At 42.8% G+C, this 25,423-nt stretch overlaps 1 protein-coding gene across 2 annotated transcripts in view; it reads right to left on the minus strand.

Moving 5' to 3' along the window:
- Positions 1–835: 835 nt before the first annotated feature.
- Positions 836–25,423, minus strand: part of LOC128600282 (retinoic acid-induced protein 1) — a 36,569-nt gene continuing 11,981 nt past the window's right edge. The window contains exons 1-6 of one of the 2 annotated variants that reach the window (XM_053612639.1): positions 19,605–19,653; positions 19,374–19,475; positions 4,749–10,509; positions 3,849–3,942; positions 3,517–3,566; positions 836–2,014 (exon numbers count right to left, since the gene is read on the minus strand). In XM_053612639.1, the coding sequence (XP_053468614.1) occupies positions 2,006–2,014; positions 3,517–3,566; positions 3,849–3,942; positions 4,749–10,509; positions 19,374–19,396 (5,937 nt within the window). In that variant the 5' untranslated portion in view covers positions 19,397–19,475; positions 19,605–19,653 and the 3' untranslated portion in view covers positions 836–2,005. Of the gene's footprint in view, positions 2,015–3,323; positions 3,567–3,848; positions 3,943–4,748; positions 10,510–19,373; positions 19,476–19,604; positions 19,654–25,423 lie in introns of those variants that run through there. The other variant, XM_053612647.1, reaches the window with a different exon arrangement.

The raw sequence follows: 25,423 nt of genomic DNA on the forward strand, positions 1-25,423 counted from the left end.
GAATGTGGAGGTCTTCATAAACCTCTCCAATTAACTCAAAATGGCAGAGAGGTGAGCTAGTGTGCAACTCTTTCCAACGATCCCGTAATGAGTTGGACATGGGTTAGTTTGTGAACTAATGCAGAAGATGCATGTATATCACAGAATGTCCATAGTATCGCTAAGGCTACCTAGATAGCGTGCACGTGTTTCACCAACGGGGCTCCGTCAGTCAGTGAGCGAGTATGGTTCTTTTAATAAATAAATAAATAAATAAAGTTTGAAATATAAGTTTTGCTGTCTCATCTAAAGAAGATCGTGCGACATCTGAATGAATTTATCAGCAGTTCTAAAGGCAATGGGAACAGTCATTTTATTTAGTTTTTAACAATTATTTGAAGTTTTTAATATTTAACATTCCTTTGTCCTTATTTTATCTCATATCTATGCAAATGTTTGCACTTGACTGTATAACCTGAACTCAGCTAGCAAACCTTTCACAAGGTTTGAGAGAATCATTTAGCGCCATTATTTTACTAGCTTGCTAACATGACATGCTAACATTGCTAGCATTGCTAAAATGACATAATGTGTCATAACATTACAGCGTAAATGATGCTGGATCAGCTCCTTGATTCTATCTGCTTTTAAATGTCATTTTGACTTTTTAGTAGTGTGCTGGAGATATCTTTGGAGGATAATGGCTGTGGATTGTTTTTTTGTTTTTTCCTTCTTCCCAGAATCACAATAGCACAAGAAGGGAATATAAACCACAAGTTGTATCTCAATGGCAAAGACACCGGCGGATGTTCACAAATCCAGTGTATTTGATGGCAGCAATACAAATAACATTCCAAACATCTCTTAAAACATCAAAACATCGCAATAAATCCTATGGGTAATGTGGACAAATACAATTCTGAAAAAAGGCATTTGAATTCATTGTTTTTAATAACATTTTAAAGGCAATAACATATTTGTTTTATAGAAAATAAACATCTCTAAGAAATACTATACACCATTATAATAGTACATCACATCTTACATTTAAACAGCAGCAAATACTTATATACACAATTACTTTGAATTAATCATTGTAAGAATAACTTTAACTTAATCATTTGTGGTAATACTGTAATGGGCTGAATGTGGAGTAACCTAAAATAGCCTACAATATTGTGTTTGTCACGTACAGCATAGTGGTGAACATAAAGCGCTTCATTTAAGGTTCTTTAACGTCGTTTTCTTCATTTTCAGGTCCGGTGACTTTCACGTCAATGTTAAAACGAAACAGTCTTCAGTAAAGAAAGGCCCTTAATTTGTTTAAGGTGCAGACCTGTACATACTGCTGCATTGTTTCTGGAGAACACAGATTTGGACAGATACCAGCGCCGTCTAAGTGGTGCCATGTGTTTGCAAACGCACATCAAAATACATCTTGGAAGAGCATCATAATAAAATAATATTTTGACTTTTTCAGAATATTTAGACCTGTATAGCACACCATGTACATTTTTTTTTTAATAACACGTAAGCAGATATTGAATTACATCCAGTGGGTGCTTGATGCATGACATCTTCAAATCTGAATGCCTTTCAAAATCACCAGGCATGCCTCTGTGCCAAACGGTGGCAGGGCTCGGGCCGCTAGAGAGGGCCGCCAGCCAAATCTGCCTCCAGGTGTCTCCGACTGATAGCATCCCTTCCAGAAAAGAAAGATTGGGGAGGAAAAAAAGGAATCAAACGGATGAGTGGCACATTCAGGTTTTTTTTTGACCAATGGCTCCTGTTTATTTATTTATTTTCTCGTAGAGGAGCTGCCCAGGCAGGCGGTAGATGCTGCAGGGGACAGATTGTAAGCGGGTAGCTCAGGGCCTTGTGGTTTGGATGCAGAGATGATCTGGTCTCAGGTCAGTATTGCTACAGTACCTTGTGCTTCAGCTGAAGCCAGTTTCAGTTTCAGTCAGTTCAGTGTTATGCAGGCAGATGTACATCCGTGCTTGTTAAAAGTCTTTGAACTCCTATATTACATAGCCTGGCAAACAAAATGGACAGGTTGAATGAAAATAGGCAAGCAGAAAAGGCATTACAGTAACGCATGTCAACCTATCTATTTTCTTCATGCATAAGACATATCCATAGCGCATACTGTGTAGTGTGGCTATGAGAGGGCAAGACTATAGTGTGTGTGTGTGTGTGTGTGTGTGTGTGTGTATGTGTGTATGCGTGCGTGCATCTGGATCTGCATCAGCAGCCTGGTGTGAGCTCTCTAATTGCCCATGCTGAGGCAGTAGCCACTGTGCTAATGTGAAGACTGCACCAAGTGGGCCAACAAAGCTGGCCAGCTCTTCCTCAACCACCCAGCAGGACTGCCCCCTAATTGTGCTGGCACAGAGCATTTTTTGCACAATATTTCTTCTTCTTCCACCTCCTGCACCAACACTGCCTCTGCTTTTCTCACTCTTGCATCCTCTTTGCACTTATCCACCCATCCTTCTGGCTAAGGGCCAGGATCTATCTCCCTCTGTATCGAGCCATGATGTAAGAACAGCCCCGATTCCCTTTGAAAAGGTGCGAGCCAAAGGCCTGCTCTTGTTTTCCTTGTTGCCTCGACTGCTTTTGGCCCGGTCTAAACCGATGGTGCAGTAATCCAGGGTTTTGCTCATGCTGCCACGAAAGCCCCCACTAGAAAAAGGGTCTGTGTATGTGTAGGCACAGAGAAAAAGAAAAAGAGGAAGACATTTCCTGGGAGACCTGCATGGGGGTGGAATATCTACTGCTTGCTTTCATTAAAACAGCAAATTGGCATGGCTGAGACCTAAAGCCTTTAGATCCCTGAGTCAATGTGCTTCCAGCTTGTTCTGAACTCCTCACTCTCTCTCCCTCCCATCCTTTTTGTCCTTTGACGTAGGACGGGAAAGGAGATGGGAGGGTGGTTTGATCTGTTGCCAGGTTTTCAACTACCGCTCTACCCCTGCACAGTCTCTTGCGCCGTACTTGCTTATCACTGCAAAGCAAGCCGGAAACCTGTAGGCAGTTTGCAGCCTTGAGTAGTAGTCATATCACCTAGATTTACATCTGAGTCAAATATCAAGTGAGGAGCAGTCAAATCTGGCTACAAGTTTGAGTCATTGGTTACATGTCTTGAGTCTTATTTGGCTCATTCTCAAAGAAAAGCATCTTCAGCGACACTTTCAACCCTAAAAATCTGACAGTATCCGTAATGCTAATTTAGTCTTGTGGGGAATAATAGGTGTCAGAAAGCCAAGATCAGTGAGCATCTAATTAGCATCCACTGTGCAGGCATGACTATCGCTGGAGAGATGGCTCATCAATAAGGGCGAGCTCCTTGCTAGACTTGTCTGTTGCCCTGGGAGATGGAGCTGATGAGCGGCTGTGCTTTGCACCTCCATTCACTCCCTTTGTTAGGGAGGTCAGCAAATGTTTCAGCAAGGCCATTGATGTGCACGGCATAATAGGCATGTTTCTCAGATCAAAGATGTGCTTTTATGTTCTGTAACGGGCTCAGACACTTACCTGGTGTTTTGGACATTTTATCGAGAAAGTGTCTTCATCGAATGTGCAGCCTGACAGTGAAAGAGAGAATGGAAAAAAGAATTGGTGATACAAGATGCTCATGTTGAAAGTCTGTGCTTCTTCAACTCGAGTCAATAGACGTGGTGGCATTATGTAATGAGAGCTGGGGAAAATCTATACATCATTAACATTCACCATGTGGCGTCATTAGCCTGACATAAACGGATAGATAAAAAGTCTTAAGAACTTATACTGTATAAACAACTCATGCACATACTATTTGTGTATAGTGTGTACACAAATACATACTATATGTATTCTTAATGCCATACCTGTCTCTTTGGCGCAGACATAGTGGTATTTATGAATACAGCTTTTCCAGCTGCAGCTGATGGAGGCTCCTTCACTCTGGCACTTAGAGCATTTCTGTAACAACACACACATTTAATCAAGCAGTTCCAAAGTACATGAACGTTATATTCAAAATATATATTCTTCTGACCATGGACAATCACTACATTTCAATTTCTACGTTCGATTGTTTAGATTATGCTGTTTACTGTATCATGTTCATTTCAAAATGGGAAAAAAAGCAACTATGTTTGACTTTAAAACAATAAATATTAATAAAAGAGCTTGTATTTCTCATGGTTTTTCATTAATTTCAGATTCATTCTGGGGCTTATATTAATGAACATTCTTGTATGGCCCAGACGTGTATCGGCAATCACTTGGTAGCTAGTAGTGAGAAGATAGCCATTAGTGCCTGATGCACTGCTAATATGGATCACTATGTGCTTTTTAAAAATAGAACGTTGGTGATGTTAAAGGAGGATGACGTGTTTTCATGGCAAATTTATTTCTGAAAATGGCGATCCAATATGCATCGTAGCTTTTGTGATAATAGAATGACGTTCCAGAGAATAGCGTAGAAAACAGTGGCATTTTTTTCATATTTGGGTACTGAATGTTTGATTTCTAGACTCTAGAATTTGTGTGGTGAAACAAGTTAAAATTTAGCTGTTAAAAATAACTGTATGAAAAAATTAGTGTTAGCCAAGAGAACAAAAATAAATGAAAAAGCTGTTCGCTTGTCTTCCAATTTTCATTTTGAAATGAAAAACTAATGAATGCAACATACATCTACATCTTTTCATGGACATGCACCTTTATCACAGATGTTAAAATTTTACATAATTATATTAGAAAAATGATATTGCCTCTATGCTTACTGTGAGTGTAGATTCCTGTGCAGCTTCCTTAAGTCCGCAAAGTTTGCCTGCGATGAGGATCACACCACTGGTCCAGACAGCGCAGGACTCATGTGCCCAGTGCTCATTAACCTCAGCCTCCAGCTGTAACCTCTGTAGAACAGAGTAAGAGCCCTCCTCACCAGCAGGGGGAACTCTTCCACCAGCTCTCCCTTGCAACAGCTGCAGTCTTTTGAACCTCGCCCGCAAGCCAAGATGACTTTTAAGTTGTGCCCTTCTTTCTCTCATCACCTGCCTGCAATCTCCTTCACTTGTCCCTTCCTGAAGTAAGTCTTTTTCTCCCTCTCTCTTCATATCATTGAGTTGCTCAGCACTGCACATGGCCACCTTGTCTTGCTCTCTGTCTCTGTTTTGCCTGAAGTCTTCATGGTACGTTAAAGACAGTGTTTTCCGTGGTATGTTGTTCTCAGAGTAGTATGGGCCACACAAATCCCCAAGCTCTCTGTAATTTGCTGGCTTTCCACACAGGCAGCATATTAGACACCTGTCGGTTAGGCTTCTGTTAACTAAGGGGCCCTGGAGCATTATTGATGAGTTTGGTATTGTCTTGTTTTTTTCCAAGTTCTTTTTTCTTGTCTGGATGAGCAGATGCTCTTCCTCAGGTTTGTTTATGATTGTGCAAAGGGAAGCAAGCTTTTTGGAGCTGTCAATGCGTACATATGGTTTGAAAGAATGCTTACCTTCACTTTCTTGCATTTTTAAAAAATCCGACACTATCCCTTTCACAGTAGGAATACATTCCTTTTTGCATTTTAATTTAGTCTTAAGTCTCTTTACGGTGACCTTGATGGTGCCATTGTTATTCTGTTGGATCTTTTTTTTAGGCCCAGGCTTTTTTTTAACCTTTTGACCTTCTTCATTTCCTATTTGCTGACTGAAGTCTTCCTGTTTCTTTTTAAGTGATGGCCGCCTGCCTCTTTTCGGTTTAATTACTGTTGAGCCTATTTCTATTGAAAGCTGTTCAATCTGTGTCTTCTGTTCTGTGTTTAGAATGAGTGAGGATGTTGGTGGTGGTGATGGTGGAGGTGCTGCGGGAGAGATGAACACATTAGTCTGCTCATGTGTTTCCACAATTGGCACACTCTTTGCAAGCTCGGTGCTTTTTCTTCTCTTCTTCCGCTGCTTTAGATGCATCTCATGGTTATTTTTAATGGCTCTCTGTTTGGCTAGCCTTGGTGTGTTGATAATGAGGCTCCCAGTCTCCAATGCTATATCTGGTGTGTCCGTGCTCTCCACTGTGGCCCACTTTCTGCGCTTCTTTCGAGGAGTTTGGATACCTGCTGTGTCTGGAGTCTCCTCAATGCTTACTGTACTCTCACCCTCCTCTGGTGTTACCATTGTAGTGTTTACTGTCTTTCTTTTTTCTGTTACATGTAGTTCTGGTGATGGCTTTGTTGCTAACTCTTCTAGCACAACATCTGGCTGGATATTTAGAGGTTGTTTTTTGGATGCTGGGGATGTGATTTTCTGAACCATTGCTTCATATTTTAGTCCTCTGCCTTTCCTAGGAGGCAGATATTTTGTTTTAGTAGGACACTGAGGAGCCACACAAGGTGTGTCACTGATATCTTCCAAGGGAACGTTATCTTTGGTCAAAGTGCTGCAAGCAGATGGTTCTAATTTAATGCCTCGCTTTCGCCTTCCCTTTGATCCTTGGGCTTCCAATACTAACTCCTCTGGCTGAGGTTCCCGTGTTTTTGTTTGACTAACTTTCAGACCTTTCTTTTTCTTGACAGGGTCTGGGACTTGTAAACTAGATTTTCTCTTGATTGAAACTGACACAATCTGCTCATTAAGTTGACTAAGTGAATCTGTGCAGATATCCTCATGGTTGGATGATATTAAGGTTGATGTTAGGTTCTCACAGGGCTGAGCAGCAGCCACTTTCTGTATATGTGACTCAATGGGTTTTATTGCTGATGTCTCAGTTGATGTGTCTCTCTCTTTCTCCTTGTCTTCTGTTGTCTTTTCCCGTGTTTGCTTCCGAGATCTTAATACCATGGACTTCTGATCCTTTGCTACAGAATTTACAAAAGAAACATCCAATGCAGTGTCCAAAGTGGAACCTATTGTGCTTTCTATTGAAGTGCGCAAAGTAGTACCAACAACAGTTTCCAGAGTGACTGCAGTATTTTCTTGTTGTTCAGGGTTTTCACTTATGCAGCTTGTATCTTCTATATGTTCTGTGATGGCATCTATATTATTTTCATATTTCATTGATTTGATCCTGGAGGTGAGGCCTTTTGGCCGACCAGGGCCCTTAGGTGTTACTCCTTCTGTGGACTTTAAACCAGGTTTTGGACTAGGCTTTAAACCAGGTTTTGGACTAGGTTTCAGAGCAGGTATAGCAGCAGGCTTTGGGCCAGGCTTTGGACTAGGTTTTACACTTGGCACAGCCACAGGTTTTGGACCTGGTTTTGAGTTCTGTTTTGGACCAGACTTCAAAGAAGGCTTTGCACCAGGTTTGGGACTTGGCTTTGGTCCTGGTTTTGGTCCAGGTTTTAGGCCTTGTTTTGGACCTGGTTTTAAAACAGGCTTTGAACTAGGTTTTAGGCCAGGCTTAGTGACAGGTTTTGGTCCTGGTTTTGAACTGGGTTTTGGACCTGGTTTTCTTCTCTCTTGAGAACAAACCTTTGGGGTACTTTGCGACCCTAAAGAACGAGTACACATACGGGATGGTAAACCTTCTGTCAGAAGTTTTGGTGTTTGACTGCTAATGTCCAGCTGAACAGCCTCCATCCGATCAGATAAGATAGCACTGTTACTTGAGAGCATGCTGGACTTTTGAGGAGATGGTGGAGCCTCATCCCTTTCCACATTCCTCATCCCTACATTTGAATGAATTAATCTTCTCCTACCCCTTGCATGCTTTCTGCCCAATAGTCTTGGATGTGCAGAAGGGGCCATGGGCTCTGGTTTTGTTGCACTGGGACAGCTTAAACCTGGTTCCACATCCTCATCACCTTTCTGTGGGGATGGTGGAGTATCAGCCCAAGATGGTGCAGAAGATATTATTGACTTGCCTGGCAACTGAGGGGAGTCAGGCTCCAGCACTTTTGCATCATTGTGATCAATGTGATCCCTCGCCTGATTCTGAGGTGTTGTTTTCTCATTGAGAGCTGAGAAGCCACTCCTGACAGTGTGAGACTGAGGTGCAATGTCACATGTCCTTTCACTGCTTCTGTGGGCTATATCTTGGGCATGGGTCTCAGCTATTTCGGTGTTGACACAAAGTGGTCCACTTGCTGTCTCCCCTTGATTATTACAGGCCTCTGAAGAGAACTCTTCTAGTTTTGCTTTATTATTAATCACATCTTCATTGGATGTCAGACTTCCTTTCTCTCTTACTTCAGAGACTGAATAGGATAGGGCAGACTGTTGCTCCTCAAAGACATCATTCTGTCTCTCAGAGGTTGACAGTCTTTCCTTTGAAGATTCACACTCAGAGGTGAGATGAGTTGTTTCTGAGTTTTCCTCTTTCCTAGGCAAATATAGATTGGACTCAGGCACATCTTTTGAAATAGCTGGTGATGCTGTTATAGGGTCCTCACCATTATTCTGTGATTTGAACATTTCAGATTTCTTTTCTGAATCTTCATTTCCTTTGCTGCTGGTGTCACAACACTTCCCAGCAAAGTCATCTTCCTCTGTCTCATATTTGTTTTTCAGTTTCTGATAGATGCTGTCTTCTGTTTCATAAGAATAGCTTTCATTTGACACTTCTTTATTTAACTTATGAAAAAAGGTGGGGCACTTCTCATCCTCTAACCATTCCTGTCGTTTCTCAGATGCCTCAAAAACTTCTCCTTTGCACTTATGTTCTGTGGCCAGCTTCATTTTCCCAATTTCTTTTTCATCAGTTATCCTCTCAGTCCAGGCAGATTCCTCAAAATTCTCCTTCTGAGTACTCTCAGACTGCTTTATGCCTATTGGAGAATTACTTTCCTGCTTCATTGGGCTTGGAGCTGTTACACTAATCGGGGACCTTTCGTTTCTAATGTTTCTAAGAGAACTGTGCTGCTCCTCTCCAAATGGCACTCTCTGCACCCTAGGGTCACAGCTAAGATTATCTTCAGAGGCGGCACTATGTATACTCCGATCTGAGTCACCTGACCTGACAGACATGTCATCTGTTGAGTTCATGGAGCAGGTAGAAACTGCGTCCAGACTCAATTGAGAATGTGCTGAAGCATGTGTTGGACCTTTGCCCTGACCAAAGTAGTAGTAGTTACGTTCCATCTGATCTTCAGTGCTGCTGGAGTATCCTACTTCTAGTAGATCAGCTGGCATAGATCTAGGGGTGCTATAAGAATCACTGGGGAGAGGACCTTGTTGGCTATCAGGACATGAAGAGTCCTCCATTGCCTTTAAGTTACCCCTATATTCCTCTCCCTTTTTTGGCGGATTTCGCTTGTTACCTTTTTTGTTGGCCATAAGAGCTTCTGAGAGCAATAATTGTTGGACATTGTTGGAGATGTTCTCTACCTGAGATGTCAAAGCATTAAGGCTCCACAAGCTCGGGTTAGAAAAAAGCTTCTCAGAAAAACGGTCCTTCATAGAACTGGAGTAGCTCTGAGACTGGTGATTAACACTTGGGGATGGGTGGGTGTGTGGAGGCATTAACATGCTTGGATCTTGTAGATTCACAGAAGAAGAGGAAGGGTTGATTGGTTGGCCATACTGGAATGTGTCAGGATTGGGCATTAAGGGAGAAGGTGTGGAGCTATATGAGGGTGACCTACCCACAGACCTTGCAGGTGAGTGGCTGGAGCTTGGACTGCAGTTCTGGTAATACTGTTCAGGTGACCTCACAGAAAGATCTGTTATACAGTAGTTTTGTTGGGGCTGATTATAATGTGGGAACTTTTGAAGACTCTCTGGTGTACCCGACATTCCCTGCAAGGAAGCCTGCTGTTCAAACCCACCTCTTGAAGGAGGCTGTTGGTAGCCATAATTATTCTGTGGCCGATAGCTGCTCTGCTTCAGACTACTGTGGTTACCCATCTGCCTTGAATACTGGGCATTAGGTGGCATTCCGTAGCCACTTTTGTAGCCATGAGGAATTGGATTGCATTTCTCCAAGTAAGATGATGAGGTGGAGGAGGGTGGTTGGGAGTGTTGAGGGAAATGAATGTGGCTCTGTGGGTACATTAATGGAGATGGAGTAGGATTGGGAGGATGACCTTGCTGATGGGGGCTTGTATATACAGGTGCAGAGGGTTGGGAGGGGAGATGGCACTGGCTTTGAGAAATGGCTAGCATGTTCTGCTCAAGGTATTGGGATGCACCACTGGCTCCAGGCTCAAGATGACCCACAATGTCCTGTTCATACTGAGATATCTGACTAGACTCATCCCACTTCTGTTGCAAGTGTCCCTCACTCATGTACTGGGATGAATATCCAGAATTCATGTGGCTACTGTAGCCAGCCTGCAGGTGCTGGCTTGGAGCTTTTCCTCCTCTGTATGGTTTCTTGCTCTGAGCTGAACTGCTGCCATAGCTGGGGTAGGGCTGCTGCCCATAACAGTCCTTAGAGCTTGTTCCTGCTGTTGGCATCCCTGCAGCAGAAAGAGCGTGCACCTCATAGCCCTGTCCGGTCTGGCTGTGATGTCTGTAATTCTCAAGGCGAGATAATTCATGGGGTTCCTGCTGATAGCAGCGCTGGTTGCCCTGGAAACCACCCCGCTCTCTGAAGGACTGCATGTCTTCAGCTAGGGTGCTCCTTTGGAGGGAGAGAGAGAGAAAATAAGACATGGAGAGAGAATACTTGCTGGTGTGCTTTATCTTTTCTATCCCATATTACCCAGTTATATGTTGCAATCAGTCACATATGACAATTTTAATTTTAATACAAACATAGCTTACTCAGCCATTCAGAAAATCAAAAATCTCCATTTTTAGCAACACAGAATGTCATTTTCTTACACCAGCAGTACTCAATCATCAAAGCCCTTCTTTATATCTGGGAATTTCAACATTCTGAATCAATTGTAATTGATTATGCATTATTGTTTCAAAATATTAAACACATGTAGTGTACCTGAAACATCATGGTATTGACAACATCTTTATGAGTAACTTAATAACTACCGAATAAATGAGGAATACTAGATCTAAAAACATTCTAGACTCTGGATCCCAGTGGTCACCTTGGGCATAGTTTGAGAACTGCTTCTTTAAAAGGATCATCTATTAATTAAACATTTTCCAAAGCCTCATAACCAATACACCTTCTTATGGGGTTGTCACTAAAGGCATGCTACATAATCTCAAATGTTGTACAGCTTTTTTGTAGTACACAGGTAATAACAAAAGCTTTTGTCCTGAATAGCATGAACTGTCGTCCAGATAGCCAGGAACAAGTGCTTGTTTTATGGTGGTATTGAGGCCCTATAAAGGGAAACTTGTCACCTAGAGACAGTGCAATAGAAGCTCTTCACTTGCTGTCCTCCAGCACTGGGAGCCTATCAAGGGACAACCACCTGGTCCCATCAGATGTTCGCATTACTCATCTCACTAGCACTCTGTCTGAAGTCACCAGGCCCCTGAGCTTGCCGTTCAGCAGTGCCATAGCAGCTTCCCAGGAGGCTGCCAGCCATCTATTACTAGTTCAGTGATGCTGCTGTGCTTGTTTACACAATGACCCAAATTACATCACTTGGGATCCAAGCTCCAGGACCTCTAAGATGCACATGACATGCAGTGAAATGTACAAGTGGTGCATTTTTGTTGCATATTTAAATAGGCACATCCAATTAGACCTTTCCAAGAAAATGTAGGTCTTGACCAGCATTTTCTATCCTAGCTATCTTAGATGACATCCTAGTTAACCTAACAAGCAGATTTTTTGTACAGTTCAGTGCTGGATAGTGTTTTTGGATATCATGCTACTTCCTATAAAAATAACTTAAGTAATTTCTTTTCAAAGAAAATCATAGATGGTGATTTTGCTTTCCACATGTCAGCATATCATAATGTTCCAAAGATAGTAAATAAAAATAAAATCTTATTAATCTATTAGTTATAACTAACTATAGTTAGTAGAATAGAGACTTAGTACAGTAGCTCTGCACATTATGCTTTGTAGAATAAGTCTAATGGCTGGATATTGAAGGGGAATTATTATATCTCTGTACTAACACAAGGCCATAAGCTAGGTATTATCCTTTAATTAAAATAATCAAAGCAATGGTCACTTCATAAGAAAGGCCATTATGGCAGTTGTTCTTCCCCACTGTGCTGGGTTTGAAATCTAATAAACCAGTCCGATATTTTGGTATTCACCATTCCATTATATAACACCTGGGGTTATGGAATTAGTGAATAAGGACAATTTACAGGAAATGCAACCAACATCATTTTACTGAAGAAAGAATACATGTAGTGACAAACATATAGGAAACATGGTACACAAAAATAAGATGCTGTGTTTTTTTTTATTGTTAAAAAAGCCAGGAGAAATTAGTTTTGACAGGGATGTGTATGAAAAGTGTGATAAAGGCGTTTCAATGAGTCAGAACCATCTTAACTTGGTTTCAGCACCATGGTCAGCAACTTAGCACTTCACACAGCATCCAAAACACAAACAATGCACTTCCACCAGGAGCAGTATCCAACTGACAATGGGTGGAGAAAGTTGACAATTGGAAACAATTCACTAAGGGTCTTGTTATACTTCATCAGAACTGCCGAGGGAAACCCCTGAGGTTTCGTAGTCTTTCAGAACATTAGGAAGATCATAGCTATCCATCAAAAAGGGTGTGTAGTAAACAGCAAGGTGTGATTATATGAAAGTGCACATTTTATTGTTGTCCATTCAAATAAAACAGGTTGTATGTTGACACAATGATAACACTGTTGCCATTTTAGCTGTGGTGGCGTCATCCAAGGAAGATGCTTGGAGTTGAAAGGGGAAATGCTTGAAAAATTTATTAAATTAATTCCCTGTAAATATCTGCACTGAAATATTTGGATTGATTTGTAAATCATTTCATGTATTAGCCAAATATAATGCTGTGGAGGAGATGGAAATGAGATTGGACACTTTCAACTGGCTGCACTGTCTTGGCCAAGTGCAAGGTCTGTTTCCCACATGTCATTTTGACCAACAGAGCTGAAGGTTTCAATCTGACCTTTTGAAGGAACTGACCTACACAACAATTACTGAGAAAAGAAAACCTTTTGGACACTGGACACTTGGAATGTTCTGGAACAGTCTGTTCTGATTTAGCCTATTTCAAATCCTGTTGGTCAGTTCTATGATGAATCTATTTAGTACGGATGTTCTTAATTAAAGAGAGTATTACTGGATGATAGACGAAGAAATGCTTCTATTTTTGGTTTACTGGTATTAAAATATGCCCTGCTCTTTTTCTTTTTAAAGAATCACTATTGCAGAGTAAAAAATTGGGATGTGTTACATCAGTGGTTAATTGTTTTATGTTGGGTTTTATAATTGATTGCTACAAACACAAAATCTTTCTATGACGCTTCTGGCTGAATGCCAGCAGTTAGTAAGGTTCGTACAACTTTCTCCATTAGAAGGTTATGAATGTCGAGCCGGGTATCACTGGCATGGTGACACCAAGTGGAGTGATTGCACTTACTTACTGTCCCTACTGAGAAGAGCCTGTTGCCTGTTTCATTAGTACCAGCAGTGTCCATGGCATCACAGCTCAACATACGGAATGAGAGAGACAAAACTCAACCTATGGTCGTTTAAGCTTTCTCTCTACCAGCGATTTTTACTTCCCTGCTTCAGTGTGTGGGCATGCAGAAGTGTGCATAGTGTGCATGTTTGAATGTGTGTGTTAAAAGAGCAATGGAAAGACAAAGATATGTCCATAAGTGTGTCCAGCTGTATCCATACTGACCTAATAAGTGAATATGAACTACATGTTTGAAGCAGGGAGTGAGCAGTTTTGTGGGACAGTCTTGTAGACTAAACAGAAATAAACACACTGTCGCTGGCATGCAGCATCCAGGCCTAATAACTCCCATTTTTACCATACTGAAAAAAAGTACCCTGGCATGGGAGCCAAATTTACATATGTAACCAAGAACTCAGCAGCTGTCTTGGGAATTTCAGAAAGAGAGAGAGAGAATGCTTTAAATTAGGGCAGCAGGCTGATTTTCTGGTGCACAAGCGGAGAAAGGAAGGTGGTAGAGTGAGATTGAAAATGAAAGAGGGTGGGATCTTAGCAGGTAAGACTGCTATGTTCTTGTCTCTTGGTCCTGCGCTCTCTTGGTCCTGCGCTCTAAGTAGCGGCCACACTTTCTCTGCAGGGGCGTTCCAGCTGGGCCCATACACTCCCACTCTCCCACTCTCCTGCACTGCACCTTGTACTACTGCTGCATTTTTCGTGCCAAAGATTGCTTACATTGATCTCTCAGGTGGAATGAGGAGTCTCAAATGCTGCTTGTGCTGAGGGATTATTTTCTTTGAGACAGACTTCATCAATAATACCGGTACAAAGGCACAATGACATTACTGGCCTGAAATGCTATATGCCTTGCTGCGTTCAATAAGGGCACAGTCATTTATTTCTTCCTGTGAGGCTCACTGCTCTGCTCGCTCTCCCCACCACTTCAACTCACCTAATTGATGATGCAGAACGATTGCAGTGTCACTCACGCTAGCTCTTTCTTCCCCACCATCTTTCTCCCCTCCTCTTTTTCTCTCCATTCATTTCAATTCTCTTTTGTTCACTGTCTCTACCTCTCTCTTACTAACACATTTTTCTGTTACACAATTTCTTCACTCTTCTGTGGTCTACTTTAAATACAAATTGAACTATTAAACCCACCCACCCCACCCCAGAGGACTTGATGGTGATGACCTTGGGAAGCTGGCTGTTGCTGTCACATGTGATTTGCTATACACAAACTTCCTTGAAAGATAAAGGTGATTGTACTACTCCATTCAAGTTAATGCAGTGCTACCAGCTCCAAGCCCACTCATGTCTGAGATTACAATTTCCAGGATCCCAGACTATCATGGTATTGGGTCTGCATCAATAATCCAAGCCACTTTGAACCGATTTATCAGAGGGCCTTGCCAACTGAAGCTCGTTTTTGTGTAGCAGTTGAACCACTTTACATGCTTGGCTCCTTCCTCTTGTGTATGTTGGTCAGAAATAAGTCTGAATAATGGAATTGGCTAAGATTCAGTCTTGCTGCATACAGAATGTGAGTTACATGGAGAAGGGGCAGTGGGACAGGTTTGTTTGTTACCCGAAGACAAGAATTGGGAATATTTGTTCTGAAAACCCATTTCTGCCAAACCTAGCCAACGCTAAAAGCCCTTGTGTCACAGATACACTGTGTATGTGAAATCAGAGCAGGGCCTGGATAAATCACAGGGAATAGGTGAGAAGGAGAGAGGGACAAAGAGGAGGGGCTAGGTAAAATGGACGAATGAGGATTGTTGAATGTTGTCGAGCAATTTTTTGCAATAATTTTTGTTCCTTTTTCCCCCCTCCTGTTACCACTCGAAAGAACATTGATTTGTCAAAGCTTCCTATGCAATTAGCAAATGCCATTTAAGGGTTTTGTTAGACTGAATGGTAATTCTTCTGTAATATAGTACTTGAGTCCACCACTGGTACAGAGAAATTTTATACCACTCTTACATGCAGTTTGAGCGCCTTATATGTTAGAAAAATAAAAATGGACAGGAAAGCATGAATGCTGTCTCTGATAGGAGTGGTAGAGGGTGGACCAATGTGAGCATACTTTTTTTTAAAAGGATCCGCTGATGTGATTGCACTGTCAGAAATGCTTTCTCTGATGCCTGGGAGAGTCAGCAGTTTGGAGGGTGAGGCTTAAGACAAAGGGATTCCAGAGCTTTAGCTTATTTATTCCCTTCCTTCTCTCTCACACACTCCCTCCCTACCATATCCCTCCCTACCTTCTGTCTGTTGTGTGGACTGGCTGGGGACAACGTCTGGACAGGGATGGGTGAGTGTGAATGTGCTGGTGGAGCACAGCCAAGCCAGCAGAGGGAGATGAGGATGACAGGAGCCTTTGTTCTCTGTTGATGAAAAGCCATACTGGATCCCCGCTCCCGCACAGACAGACATTAGGGCACATCACAGGCAACCAGTGCGGCATGATTAGATTAAACCCAGGCCAAAATTACTCTGCTCGCCCTAATTAAACTTTAATCTCCAATACCACACAGATTACCTGCATCATAATTGAGTGTAGGAGCGGAGGGCAGAGATTTTTAAAGAGGGCTTTTTCAGAGAGAGGGAGAGAGAGAGAGAGAGAGAGAGCGAGAGAAAATTTAATGCTGGCTGAAGGTCATGTCCCCCTGCAGGGAAAATATCTTTCTCCTTTTCACCATTTTTTTCCCCCTTTGTGGATAGAGGACAGTCAACTCCACCTATGGCTGCTGTCAGACTGAATGTCCTCTACACTTGGGTCTATACACCTCAAGTCTACACAATAGCACTGCAGTCCTTTGCCTCCTGCCATCCCACCTTCCTGCAGGACTCATGGCCTCATTCTTCTCCATTTTAGAAAAGCATTCAACATATTTCCTCCGTAGAAGTGTGTATGAGTGTCCGTGTGCACACAACTGCATGCAGAACTGTGATTGATGGAGCTGATTCAGAGAAAGGACAGCAGGTGTCTACTCCCTCCCCCATTTCATGCCACAGTCCAGAAGGTTATGGGCGATATAAGAGGTGCAATTTTCTATCTTAGAGCCTACCGATGTCCTTTATGTCCACAAAGGTCCCGTTGCCACAGAGATGGGCTGCGGCTGGTTGAACACAGGTTCTGAAAAGCACAGCGGATCAAACTTCTTGCCAAATCTGGCGTTCCTGCCTAAAAGCTTCACAAAGCTCTGATTACAGTTTGTCTGGCTTGCCTATAGACTCTCATCAGACACTAATGCTTTTACATGCGACTTCGTCTAGTGCGTTAACATGGGTACAGGCAAATGTGAAATGGTGTGCATTATACAGCCTAGCTGAGTAGTGTACTGTTTTCAAGACAGAAGTATCAGTTTGAGGGAGCAGAACATGTACGTGTTTTTGTCTGTGTATTGTGCATGATATGCTGTGCAGGGAAAGCTACCTGGGGGTCTGCATGCCCTTCAGGATCCTGCCTGGTTATCCTTTGGATGGCTGAGCAAGAGGACTGGGCCAGTTGAGCCTTGCTGGAGTCAGCAGCATGTGGCCAGACTCCATGTCCACTAGAGCTCATCACATCACTCATACAGCTCCAAAACACAGCTTTACAAAGATAAAAACTGGAAAGACATCTGTTGCACCCTACTAATTTCCATAAAATAAAAAGGATGATGCGGTACCAATAAAGACGTACACTAAAATGTATTTTGGTACACACAGATCTTTGATCCCCAGATGATCGACTCACAATGAAAAAAGATTATCTACAAACACCATGTGCATTCCAAATCTGGTAAATGCAGGCACCAGGATCCTCAGAGATTAAGCTTTGGAAGAGGCAGCAGTGGCAAATTGTGTGCTGTGTTGCTTTAACATGGAGCATCAGCTCAGCCACGCACACACACCTAGTCTGACAGCTCAGGGCTTTGAGGCAGGAGAGCCATTTCCCCCATGCACAAGAGACAGCATGAGACGAAAGACAGAGAGAGAGAAGGAAACGAGTGAGCGAGAAGAAAAAGACAAGAAATGGAGGAGGAAGAAAAGAGAGCAGGGAAAAAGAATAAACAGAGGGAGGTGGTGTGGAAGGGGTGCTTTGTGGCTCTGAACCGTGAAAGCAAATGATGCTGTCGCCCCGCTAAGTCTCAGAGCAGAAGGCACACGCAGGCGTGAGGGAAGAAAGCGGCTCAACGGCGCATGAGAGTTCAGGGCTGTAACGTGGTTCTGCCTCTGATCGGCTCACCAAACATGCCGTTGGCCAGTCCCAGCCATAACTGAGAGTGCCAGTGGTTTGAAGAGAGTACTATACAACACCTGCTGTGGAGGTGCAGCACGATCTCCATAAGCCTGCGGAGTCAGGTGCACACCAACCCGTGTCAAGAATTACTGATTGGAGCCTGATACAAACAGCGCACAACCCCCCATTTGCATCAGATGCCTGATTTGCATGCATACGGGGTGAAAGAAAGGACTGGTGCATGAGATACACACTGTCTACAATTGAAAGGAGAGAAAGAACATCTTTTCAGCTGGTGTCATTCAAACCTTCCGTTCTGCCTCAGTCCTGTTCTTGCTTGGTTTTGATCTCTTTCGTGAGCATAGGCAGCACTTCAGAGAGCTGCACTGAGACCTCCATTAAAATTCTCTCACCCTGCTCTCTGCATAAGGAATAGGTGATGACAGGGAAGTGTTTGTGTGCGTGTGTGCGCGTGTGTAAGTATTTGCTTCAGCTGGTGGTCCCTCAGTTCAAATGCATTAATTTCCTCTAAAGCATCCATTCTCCCATGTAGGCCTGTCCATAATGCCTCCTTAGTTCCCTTTCTCAGCACACAGGGAATATACTCTACATACAAAAACAAGAACATACCGCTGGATATGTAAATGAATAGCCTACATACATAGACACTGAGATTTCTTCAACCAGTCTATCTTGTTTATTGGGTTTATAAATCCACCTTCATACTGTGTTTTCCATCTGTTCTCTTTGTTTCATCTCTTTGCCCAGCTGACAACCCACATCTGACAGAGAATAATAACCCTACAATTGGGCACACACACACACACACACACACACACACACACAAACAATATACATCCACTCTTTCTTTTCTTACCCCTACCACACGCAAAAATATGTGCATAGACCTCCCCCACTGCCTGTAAGCTCTTTCACCCTGGCTGGAGAAAACAATATTTGCATGTGTCCATGTGCAGAACTCCATCAGTCTCCATTGGGGACTGTTTTCTGGCTGTAGGAGGCAGGTCTCTCCCTCTCCCCCACACTTAAAGCTCATCGATTCTCTCTCCCACCTCCAGCCTGCGTTTATTAACGTGCCCCATCACCGCCAAATCGCTCCTCATCTGTGCTGGCGCAGCTCATGCAATTAGCCGCCCGCTGCCTCGGGGCCAGTGTGAGCAAGCGTGTAATACTGATGCCGTTCTCACACCTTAATGACACAGACTGGACACCGAGGCATGAGGTGGAGGCCAAGAGAGCTAGCCAGGGTTCCAGTTGGTTTATTGGGCAAGATTATTTTGCTTTAGTCAGGTGCTGCTGAAAATGAACCAGGGTTGACATCAGCCTCGTTACCTCAGAGACGGGGTAGGGGGTGGGGAAGGGGGGGGGGGGTTTAGTCTGATGCATGTTCGCTAATGAGCTGTGACGGATTGATCTCCTGGAAGATTCTAGAAAAAGGAGAGAAATGAGACAATACAGTCTGTTCACGCGTAGATGTGGGGGTGTGCAAAATAGGGCAGCAGTGAGGAGCTTGAGCTGAACAGGATCCGTCTGAAGCTCCTAGGGAGGGACGTACTGCGGGACAAACCCGTTATTTTTAGGGGTGACTCAGAGTGTGTGTTTACCAGAGAGAGACCGTTATACTGTTTCGGTATAACCCCTTGTTTCGTGCCGACGGCACATTCGCTAAACTTGCCTTCTCCTTTACCTTACCTCTTTTCAAAGGATTCAAACATTTTTGCCTTTCATCTTGTCATTATTATCCTTCTGCCCCACACATTGAGCACTGTGTTTAAAAAATGCTTCACCCTTCAGCTGGAACAGAAGAGGACAAAGAGCATGTGAGCTACGTCCAAAATGTACAGCCTACTAGACGTTAAAACACGTACCACAATAACTATAAGATCATATTAGTACGTGTGCAAATCCGGCGCCTAGACTCACCCACGCCAACAACTATATACCACACATAGCTCCTGGTTGCCTGTACAAGCTCGACTGCGGTCATCTCGGCTCTTCGTTTTATACGGCGCTTATTTTTGGCTGCTTACGTCATCGCCCGGGAGTGTGTGAGCGCGCCAATCACTGCCGCCGTCTGACAGAACGCCTCAGGGTGCTAGCGAGTTAGCTGAGGTGTTTCTTTCGTCGCGCTGCCGTTTTCGTCTCTGTCAGAATAACTGTCGCACTTACGTCGCTATCAAACTCGTAAGTAGGCTAGGTGGGTCGATTTTTATGACCTGAGGGCGACATTAACAGCGGCATCAGAGCGTCTGCTTTGCCGCTTCCGCCTGCCTCGACCAGAGATAAACAAGCGTGCTCACGACTGAGGGAGGGAGAGGTAACCATGGCAACCGGCGAGCTCTTTTTTTTTTTTTTTTTTTTGAGCTGCTTGTCCTCGAGGCGGCACAATAACAGGTTTCAAGGCCAATGTCACCCACTCCCTTATTTTCAAAGAAAGCCACCAAATAATACTAACACCAACCAAACCAAACTTATTATGTACATAAAAGCGATGACACCAAAGGATTATGGATTGGATCTGTTTCTGTGAATACACTTAGTGTTCACTGGGGTGTGGGTTAGGGTTAGGGTTGTCCTTTCTTTCTTTCTTTCTTTCTTTTTTTTTTTTTTTTTAAAGACATTTGGTGGCAAAAGCACACTGTCCTAAAATTATGAAAATGAATAAATAGTGTTTGTTCCCTGGGGCAATATGAATACCTGCTCTATAGTTCCTAATAATCAAGGGATTTGGTCGAAACTGAGAACCACAGCCGTGACCCTGTGTAGCCTGCACACTTCTAGGCAAGGCAATGGCTGAAAATTACACAGCGTCATCTCTTCTTTATACGTCCGGATTTTTGGGTGCTCTCTCGGCGCAATCAATCTCCGAAGGCGAAATGGACACTCTTTTGAGAGTAAGTCTAAGAGAGCTGTCTGGTTGATAGTCTGACCAGCCGTCTAATGGTCAGACATCAGAAACATTGAAGAGCACTCCATCCTCATCAACAGCAAAATTGAGACTCACGACATATAGTAGGGAAGATATTGAAAGGTGAGGGTAGAAGCAGGGCCTAGAAAAAGGGGAAGACAGAGTGAAACACAAAAGAAATGAGGTACATGTATAGAAGGAGAATGATTGTGAATTCAAGGCGGGTAGTGTACAACCTGCAAGCCTTATCAATGCATCTGCCGTCCATCCAGCCGAGCGGCAAAGTCTCATCTCCGCTGTGATTGTGCCGTATCTGTCCTATCCCTCTCTTTCTGTAATGTCTGGAGTGAGAGGGGAGGGAGAGGATGACAGGGTGCACATCACCAATACAGCAGGCAGCTCTGAGGGAGGCCAAGTCAGAGACGAGGCAATAAAGCAGCGCACCGCTTTTCCAATGCAGAATCCATATACGTACCTCTGAACCCTAACATGATGAAAGCCAGCGCAGCAGGATCACTCTCATTAAAACACACCAACGTTAACGCTACCATTATTAGCCTGCTTGAGTCACCCGTTCGCTTTTTATTTATTTATTTTTTTTATAACTACCGCCCACAATAAAGCTTTAGTGCCTTTAAAGGGATTCTGGCAAAGGACAAACATAAATGTCCTATTTAGGATCCAGTCTAATGTGTTTGTCATTGATGGGGGTTCATATCCACTGATGCTAATTAGCATCAGTGCAGAACCACCCTCTTTTCTCTGGCACTGACATTCGATTCAGAAGTTAGGATGTGGGGGTGTTTATTGACATCTTCGCTCATGTAATGCTGCTAGAAACTGACACAATGCCAGGTGCGGGCCAGAGCAGCAGCGGGGATCAGTAATTAACCTCCCTTCGAAAGAGAGGGAACACAAAGGTGACGGTAATACACTTGAAACCACCCCCACAACACACACACCATCGTTTCAGCATTCACCGATGAGGCACACCTGCAAGGAATACTAAACAACTGGGATTTATATGAGCTATGAGGTGGTGTGTTGCTGATTTGAGATTAGTTGTCAAGTGTGTTTTGCAAATATTACACTTTGAAGGTGCAATATCTGCACAAGAGGGTGACGACCTGGAGCGCCCTCTTACTGCTCAGGAAGAAAAAACAATGCCAGAGTGATCTGATGGATGACTCATAAATAGTCGGTGTAAATATGCACACTCTTTCGCTTTCTCTCTCTCTCTCTCTTTGTGTGATGATGATGATGATGATGATGATGATGATCACGGGAATGGCACGCCGCTACAGAACGGAAGTTCCGGTGTCATCGATGAAGAACTCTATATATAATATAAAGCTGAGCTTGAATAACTAAGACCATCCCTATTTCCATTCTTTTAGGATTTTAGGAACATACTACTGCTAGTCTGTCTTTCTCATTTCCACAAGGGGAGTGAGGTCATCCAGATCCTCAAGCTGTGGAAGAGGAGTACGCTTCCCAAATGTACCAGTCTGAACATCAACATCCCCCTCCTCTCATTTGTTCTCTCTCCGGGGGCTTGTTTTTGAGTCGAGGAGGCGGTGCTGTGGACGACCTCGTTACCTCATCTCCATATTCAAGTGCAGCCAGTGTCATTGTGCAGTGCCGGAAAAAATCAAGAGATTTAATCAATGGAATGGCCCAGGAGAGAGAGGGAGAAAGAAGGACAGAGAGAATGAGACAAGGGGAGAGAGAGGGGTAGAGAGAGAGGGAGAAATAGGATTGAGATATGTATGCTGATGTGGATGATGTAATGCACCATGCATACATTGATATTTCTGCTCTTCCCTTCTCGATAGCTCACTTTTCAATAAATGGGTAAAAAGAAGCGATAAAGAGAAATAGGGACAAAAGCCCCAAACATCACGTTTCACACTTGAGAGGCAATCAGGCACTGAAATCCTGGGTGATAACAACATCTCCAGTGGATTGACAGAGAGCAAGAGAGAGAGGAAGAGATGGCAGGGAGTGCAATAAAAAGAGAAGTAGTGAATGAGTGCGAGGAGGGGGGTGAACAGTAACACACCAGCCACAGTGACAGCACTTCCAGGCCTCCAACAGAGCAGCGCAAGGTCTATGTTTCTATAGTCCCGTTCTGCTATTTAAAACATTTTGCACAATTAATAATAGTCTATGTGAAGCCTGATCTTGAAAAATGGTGTCAAAAGCTGAACCTTTGGAACGTCTCATTATGCAAATGTTTACATGAGACCTGTAACTGTACTGCACTAGTTCTAATTTTGTTTGTATGTTCCTTATGTCACCCTGTCCAGGGTGTACCCCGCCTTGTGCCTGATGCTTCCTGGGATAGGCTCCAGGTTCCCCCGTGACCCTGAAAAGGAGTAAGCGGTTGAAGATGGATGGATGGATGGATGGATGGATGTTCCTTATGTGTATGGAAACATCCATATAAGCCATTCATATTCCCCATATTCTCCTTATTTTTCAATAAGGAGGGAATATAAGCAGATCTCGGCGTTATTATCCCAGCCAGTGGCATTAGACTCCCATCACAGGAGACTGAAACAGTGGGAGGATGGAGTGTGTGTGTGTGTGTGTGTGTGGCGGGCAGGGGGGGGGTGTTCACTGTTGATTGATGAAAATGGGTGGAGGAGAGGGCATTAATGGTTGAGTGAGATGCAGCTGCCTGCAGACACTGAAGGACAGAGACATGACACGGAGAGAAAGTGAAACAAGGTGATCTTCTCATTTTTTGCACCTTTTAATAGATGCCTTCATTCTTGGACTGCTCCAGAAAGTAGCTCATGCCGGCAATCCTGTTCGTCAGTGTAAGACCTCTGCAGAGGAGAACGTTGCCACATTACGCCTCTTAAATGACATAATTAAAGCGAAAGTCAGAGTATAACGAAGCGTGAAATCCTCAAATCCTAATGAGAGCACTGCGATTGAGCTGTCTCATGCACACACACACACGCACATTCACACTCTACTAATAACAAAAGATGTTCTTGTATATTCTCTATAAAACCAAAGTGAACTCCATATATTATTGAGATATTCATACACTCCAAGATTAGATGCCACTCATAGACCAACAAGTTTACAGTGTCTAAATAGCGTAATGTATCTTCAGCTGCAATGGCATTGTGCTCATAAGTTCCTAATGGTTTTAGCTGATAGATGTAGAAATACAAATAGATATTAATTACATGATTTCAGTGTAAACACAAAGCTAACTGATGAGTCTCAGTGACTTAATGACCTGTAGTTCAACACGAAGTCTGATAAACCCTTTCAGCCCTCTTCAACTACAACGTATAGTAGATGTATAAATCATAAACCAACTGCGCTTCTGAAGCATCATCAGTGATGACTGTACACTATTACAATGACTTCCAACACTCTCCCATGATTCACTGCTTACAGCATTACAGCACTGCTTAGAGCATTAGCTGTCACATTCTGTATACATGATCTCACAAATGCTCTAGATTGATGCTTTACTTCTCCTTGGAGCTTTATGCACTTGTGACTCACCTTCTGCTGCTCTGGATGGTCCCACCTTGGTACCATAAAAATTTTTGCACTTTCAAAAAATGGTGTATGCCCAAGTCTCACCCTTTCCTTAGTGGATAAGCTCACTTGGGTTTAATGTGGAGAGTTGCCTAATGAAACTGAAGTGAACCTGTTGGTCACAATCATTTTATAACTACAAACTAATGTACGTTTGGGTTGTTTGAATATTTATATAAATTCAAAACCCACTGAAGTACCATGTTCATCATACACTGATGAAAGCATATAATAAATCATCTTCCCTTTTGTTTTTTTTCATTGTCTAGTCTGTACAAATAAAGTCTAATAAGCAAAGACAACAATTGGAAATTTATTCATATGTATTGTATGTGCCAGATGAGGTGCATGGACAAGCATCTCAGTTTAAAATGTATTTATTTAAGCATTAACTCATTCCTAAAGTTTCATTACTGTCAAAGGGCTCAAGTGATTTCATGTTGAAACTATAATGAATAAAATTCAATTACTCCCTCTTTCTGGGATTAATACACATTTATCTTCCTGTTTCCAACTCCGTTAGTTTTGAGCCATTATAATAAACATACAGTAGTCAAAAAGGTTTAGTCACTTTATCAGATAAGTAGAGAAACACAGACCTGGTGCAATCCATTAGGCTCACAATGGATTGGTGTTTCAGAAATACAGTGTGGGGACATAGCCATAATACATTGCATAATGTTTTATATTATAAAGCCTACATTAAATTATTATAGGGGTTTTTTTTGTTGAAGTTTTCTGCAAACCACAAACACGTCCATGTTTACTACATGTCCAGCTGCTGAATAGGTTTCATTCATCTGATGATGACGTGACGCTTCTCCTTCAATGCATTCACTGTTCCCTCTGGTATCAGTTAGAGTCACATCACTTCAAATAGCAAAATGCTACAGAAAGGCAATACGGCTACATTTTCATGCACATACTTATGTTTATCTATACGTATATGAAGGAGAGATAGAGAGCAAGATGGCAAGAAACAACTTGGGGGTGTTAAATGTGCAAGATTGTCCTATAATAGCTATGCAAAAGCTATTTGTCTTTTTTTCTAAACAGATGAGGTAAAAAAAAATATATATATATATTGTGATTCCTGAGAGCATTAGATTTAGGACTTCCACACCTTTAGACTTCTGTAAAATTATTATAACATATAGGTAGTTGATCCAATAATGTCGCACAAACAAATGTCTGTGTGTCAAAGAGAGAGTGAAGTAAAAAACATTGTGTGTGTGTATGAGAGAGAGAGAGAGAGAGAGAGAGA

Source organism: Ictalurus furcatus, chromosome 2 (genome assembly GCF_023375685.1).
Source record: "Ictalurus furcatus strain D&B chromosome 2, Billie_1.0, whole genome shotgun sequence".
Lineage (NCBI taxonomy): Eukaryota > Metazoa > Chordata > Actinopteri > Siluriformes > Ictaluridae > Ictalurus > Ictalurus furcatus.